The 6000-nt window shown below is 45.9% G+C and overlaps 1 protein-coding gene across 1 annotated transcript in view; it reads right to left on the reverse strand.

Moving 5' to 3' along the window:
* Nucleotides 1–3867, reverse strand: part of MSH2 (mutS homolog 2) — a 47589-nt gene extending 43722 nt beyond the window's left edge. The window contains 5 exon segments of the mRNA XM_036380624.2: nt 151–297; nt 612–890; nt 1272–1426; nt 3647–3782; nt 3784–3867. Of these exon segments, the coding sequence (XP_036236517.1) occupies nt 151–297; nt 612–890; nt 1272–1426; nt 3647–3782; nt 3784–3867 (801 nt within the window).
* Nucleotides 3868–6000: the final 2133 nt, after the last annotated feature.

Below are 6000 nucleotides of genomic sequence, written 5' to 3' on the forward strand. Positions count from 1 at the left end.
TGGTATCCAGCTCTGACACAGACCCAAGTCCACAGACCCAAGTCCAGCAGAACTGCTGAACACTTCAGCAAGAATGTAGAGGAGATCAGCTCACCTCAGGTGCACAGACCACTCCACTTTTTAAAGAGAGACACATTGAACACTGCTCACCTGCTTTTCCATCTCTGGCAGTGCTGCACTGTTCAGCTGCTCTTCCTTTTTTGATTTCAACAAGCGGTTGAGATCCTGAACAATATCTTTTGTTGTGAAATCTGCCTTCTTCCTGTCTGTAATCAGGATTCCTCCCCTCTGAATGACCTGTTGTTCACAAATACACACATTTTAATTTCAATATCCATTAATTTCAATATTTAAGGGACAGATGTTGACCACACAGAAGCAAACCCTGAAGTGATACTTATTTACTGCTAGGCTGCAGGGAGAGAAATGAAAGACAAGATTTTAGAACTTTTGTTGATTAAAGGGCAAATAAATCAATTTTGTACACATAAATCAAAACTTCCTTGAACTAAGATATTGGTCCTTGGTTTTTCCACAAATCAGAGCCTGGCTGAAAAACCAGAGCTGAGCTTTTTAGAGGTTCTGTCTGTCAGCCACAGCGGTTCCCTTACTTGTCTGAGTTTCCCCATCTCTCCTGCAGTCTCTCCTCCTGGCAGCACACACTCCTTTGGGCCCAGTTGAACCAGTAGAGCTTCAAGGTTGGAGAACTGATCGTTATCTGGGAACTCACAAACACTCAATTTTCTCAGTGTAGTGTCGACATAGCCCACTCCTACCACCCTCTGTCCATCAGCAGCAGACAGCTTCACCCCCACAACCCCAATGGCTGTGGACATGTCATTGTTGGCAAAGAGAACTTCCTCAAACTGGGCAAGATTTCCTGGAGAACCCTATGGAGAAAAAGAGAAATGCTCATTAAAAGAATTGTACACACACACTGGCTTTCTTTCTTTCAAAATAACAACTGATCAAACTAAGTACTGCACAGTCCATTCATATCAAATACACAGCTATTCTGGTTTTTAACCATTTGAATTTTACATATCACCTACAGAGAGGAAAGCACTTCAGGTTTTCTTTATTCCCCAACCTAAGGCAAGCTCTTTCAGCCTTAGAGCAGTAGAAAAACAGTGATATGCATAACAGCTATATAACAATCGGGTGTGACTTTTCATCATCAGTCCCTCAAAATCCCAAAACTCCAAGCAGGAAAAAGCTATGGAGCTTTTTTCTTTCATCTCACAACTATAAAGAAAGGTTGAAAATTGTACCTTGTAAGCTAAATACCAGTCATTTTCTTTGACAGATTTGCTCCCTGCTTTGTTCTTGTAAACTTCAACTCTGTAATGACGAACCAGAAGCAGGTCCCTCACAAAGGATTCAAAGTTCATTTTACTAAGCACAACACTCTCAAGCTTCTCAGTTCCTACCAAAAACCAAAAAGAAACTTATGAGATACCTGAATTCCATTTATTTGTTCATAAAGTTATTTTCTTATTTTCTGTAATCAAAATCCCCAAGAATAGCCTTCAGAAGACACTGCCTTAACATCAAAGAAACAAACATGTAGAATCCATGAAACAACAAAAATCCACATTAAACTGGTTAATACTAATGAAGAAAGCATACTCTCTCTCTCCAAATAAAAACAATGTTCAATTCCTAATTTCACTTAATAATATGTATGTAATATAGTATAATATATAATGTATAATATTCACGTTAATATATACAAAGGGATATGTTCCTCTCACAATATTCTTGACCTGGTTTACTAATTAATATTTCACACATTTTGATTTAATGAGGATTAGAAGTCTGCTACAGGTTCTCCTGCTGTACATTTTGTCTTTCCTGAATAAGCAGCTTCTGATGACAGAAAAGACTGCCACCCTATTCACACTCACTCAACACATGGGCAAAGACATTCCCCTTTTATCATAATTTATCCAGTAAAAACAACATATCATCAGAAAAAAAATAACAGTTTTCATTAAAACCTAACTTAGAAAGTGCCTAATTGACAAATTTCTTGCTTCTGCTTCTGTATGTGCAAGCAGATGATGCAGCTGAACTAATTTAATTCCATGGAGTTGCCCAGAGGAGCAACACCACTTCTACCTCCCCAACTCCAGCAGCAACCTACTCACAGAACAAGACAATTCCACTGCTGAGCAAATGGGGCTTGCAGGCATACAATAAAATTCTGAACTTTGCATACATTTCAAATACATTAAGCTTTCTGCCAGGCTGGGAAGTGGAAATAACTCAGACTGGCATCAGACACACTGGATGTGTGTTAGATGAGCCACCAAGTAAGCACAAGCAACACAGAGTATCACATCTTTTTTTAAGAGCATGCCTTAATCATATTTGAGGCTCTTCCTCCCTTTCCATCAAAGACGTTAAACAGCAAACTTCCACACCCACAGGTGTGGACTTATGGGTTTATTTTAGATAGGATTTTTTCATGTTCTTTCCTCAAACATCTAGTAAGATTTTTTGAAACAGGTAAAAAACCCCTCATTTTACATATATCCTCTTTCCCAGTGTAGAACTGTCACAATAAAGCACAATTTTTCTTATTTTTTCAGTTGAAACAATACAATACACTAGCAGGGGGTAGGGAGCAGCTGAAGCTCATGTGTACTTTGAAATCATCCTGAAAGCAGCAAGTGCAGTTTCATGCTTTTAGTTGGATATGGTAGATAAGGCTTTAGAGGGTTTAAAACTGGAGCTGGTAGTCACATGATTGCAAAATCATGTAAAATAACTGCAAAATAACTTCTAAATTGAATACAACAATAATACTGATGACACTTCCACTCTAGAAGACACACCAAGTTTTGGGGAGAGCTGGAGTATTTAAATGTTGGGTTTTTTTACCTGTGACCTCATCAGTCACAATAGAAAGGAAAAAGCATATGAGAATGTCATGTTTTTATTGCTGTTACTCACAGAAAAAAAAAATTGATTCATTGAAAGAGGTTTATTTTACAAAATCTGAGCCAATAACTCAGATAACACAACAAATCAATAACACAACACTGTGTTCCTCGAGATTAAGGCCAATACTAAGGTTTGTACCGTCTGACAAGATAATTCACCTTGATGCTCTTACACCCACATCTGCAAGCTGCACTGCCTTACGCCAAGCGATAAACAAAAAGCAGCACGGGGCGGATGGAAAACAAAATCTTATGAAACACACAGAAACACATGAAAGTAAAGAACTTCCCTCAGTGATTCCCGGCCTCCATGAACCAGAGCGGACACGGGACACCTCTCTGCATCTCCCCTCCCGCATCCATCCGCGCCGGGAGGGCGGGAAGGGACCGGCAGCACCGCCCCAGGCTGAGCCCACGCAGTGCCACCGTGAGCCCGAGCTTGTGACACCCGCAGGCCTCGGCCTCAGCAACGGGCACCGCCTGCCAGGGCCTCCCGAGAGCTGCCAGGGGATTCCAGGGACTATCGGGAGCCTCCAGGGGCCGCCCCCGCCACCTCCTCCCTCCGCTCCCCCCGGCCCCGAGGCCGGCCGCAGCCAGGCCTGAAGCAGGCGCGCCCCCGCCCGCCGCTTCCGTCCGTCCGTCTGTCCGTCCCTCCCTCAGGGCCCGCTCCCGGGGCTCCCCCGCACGCCCGGACCCACCCGGTGCCCCCGCCAGCTGCCGGATGACGGCGCGGGTGCGGAAGAGCTCGCGGGCGGCCAGCCGCGCGTCCGCGCCGTGCGCCGTGTAGTAGTCGCCGCGCTCGAAGAAGCGCACGGTGGTGTCGGGCTTCTCAGGGCAGCGAGAGCACGGCGCGCACGAAGCCCGCCTCGGCCCCCGCGCCCTCGGGCCACACGGCCTCCCGCGGCGGCTCCACCGCCATCTTGTGCCGGTGCTGCTGCTGCTGCTGCTGCCGCCGTCAGCCTCCCGCCAAGCACGCCGCGCGCGCGCCGGCGCGCCAGCAGCGGCGCCCAATCGCCGCGCGGTCCGCGCCTGGCGTCACGCCCTCTCCGCCCAATCGCCGCGGGGCCCGCTCCGCGCGTCACGCCCGCCCCGCTGCCGAGCCGCCCGCGTTGCGGGAGCGCGCAGGCGCGGCCCGCCCGGCGCGCCGCCGCTGCCATGGCAACGCCGGGGCCGCGTGGTCGGGGCTCCGCGCTCCTTCATCTCGAAATTACAGAATTGTGAAAAGTGCATATTATATGGCTCTACGCAGATATTTACTATATGTATTATGTTGTATTGATTACTAGTGCTGTATTAACATTTTAATAGTATGATAAATGCATTTTTGTAGTTAAAAGGTAACTTTTGTAGTTAAAATAGGACCTATGTATGTGGGATATTTTCTTAAGAAAGGAATGAGGTACTCGCACCGAGATAGCAGCCACAGGACACCTAAATCTTTCAGAGAAAGAGAATTTATTGCCCCATTATCAGGAGAAACAAACTTCTTCCCGCCTCGCTCAGACATGAACGCACCATCAGGATTCAGAGGAGGAAGCTGACACTGACCAGAGAGAATCCTGTGTTTGAATGGAATTTATCCATCATGTATGAGGTGTATGAATATTCAACGGGCTATTGCTTTTAAGGGTTAATCCTCTGTTAATGTGTGTCCTTTTTCGGGCTTATGCTGCCCAGAAAGAGGTACCTGGACGTGTAACTCTTTGTTTCTGTTGTCTCATATTGTCCTAATCCAAATTGTCCAAATTATTATTACTCTGATTATATTGCTACTTTTATAGCCATTTTATTATCATTCAACTTTTAAACTTTTAAAAACAAGTGATTGGCGTTTTTCACAAGAATCCTTTGGGCTGGAAAATACCTCTGAGAGAATCGAGCCCAACCTGCGAGCGGACACCACTGTGTGGACCCGACCAGGGCACGTGGAGCCTTTCCTTAAACACCTCCGGGCACGGTGACTCCACCCCCTGCCTGGGCAGAACTCCTCCAAATGGCCAAGGTGATGCTGGACAGACAGACAGGGTGCCCCTGGCAGCCGTGCTGATGTGGTCACTGCCATGAGGTCTCCATGAGGAGAGGAGTGTCCTGTCGGGGTGTTAGCCTGCAGGAGCACAAAATCACAGAATGATTATATGCAGGTGCTTTTATTAAGAGCTCTGGGTGTCAGGGGTACACACCCAAATCTGACTCCAACATGGTTTCAGGCCAAATATGTTTTATATTCTATTGTTATATAACTTACATATTAATTATTAAACTTACATTGTTCTATTGTATACATTGATTTCATCTAAGCATGGATTTCTCGTGATCCCCCTCAAACCTCTAACATAGCTTCTCATCACTCTTTAAACAGTAATTATATCTAATCACATCTAACAGTTATATCATTTATCATATACTGACTACACAGGTGCAGTTTCACATGATCTAGCAAATACAAGGCCTAACATTTCCCAGGGCCTACCTTTAACATTTTCCCAGGGCCTACTAAGCCTAACTTTCTTTCTAGCTCCCCGAATTTTCTGTGATTTTAAAATCTTTTACTGTCACGGGCTGCCACAAGGTGAGTGCTGCAGCATAGGCTGAGAGCAGGGCTGTCACCCGGGTCAGTCACACTGCCAGGGGCTGTGGGTGACAGGGCCCCCTCTGCTTACAGCAGGAATGGTGTCCAGAGAGCCCCTGTGCTCCCTCCAGCAAAGAGACAGCAGCTCTTGCCCTCCTGCCAGGGGGGTTGCTCCCTCCAGGCAGCACAAGGAACAAAAAACCCAAGGCTTGACCCCCATTTACACTCAGGGGTTACCCAGGCCAGGCACAGAAAGGGCAGGGATTGTCCTGTGGCACTCAGAGGTATCCTGAGCTCTGGCTACAAGGTGGCCCTCATGCCCAGAATGCTTTAGGTTTTTGATTTTTCATGCTCTTTTCTTGGCACTGCCCTAAGCATTTTTCTTTTTTATTTTGTTTGCCTGTTTTATCTGTACTGTAAAGGCACAAAGGAGTAGAAACAGTAGAGGTGACAATCTTTCTTTTGGTGATTATTGTCCAAGAA

The sequence above is a fragment of the Molothrus ater genome, chromosome 3 (assembly GCF_012460135.2).
Source record: "Molothrus ater isolate BHLD 08-10-18 breed brown headed cowbird chromosome 3, BPBGC_Mater_1.1, whole genome shotgun sequence".
Classification (NCBI taxonomy): domain Eukaryota; kingdom Metazoa; phylum Chordata; class Aves; order Passeriformes; family Icteridae; genus Molothrus; species Molothrus ater.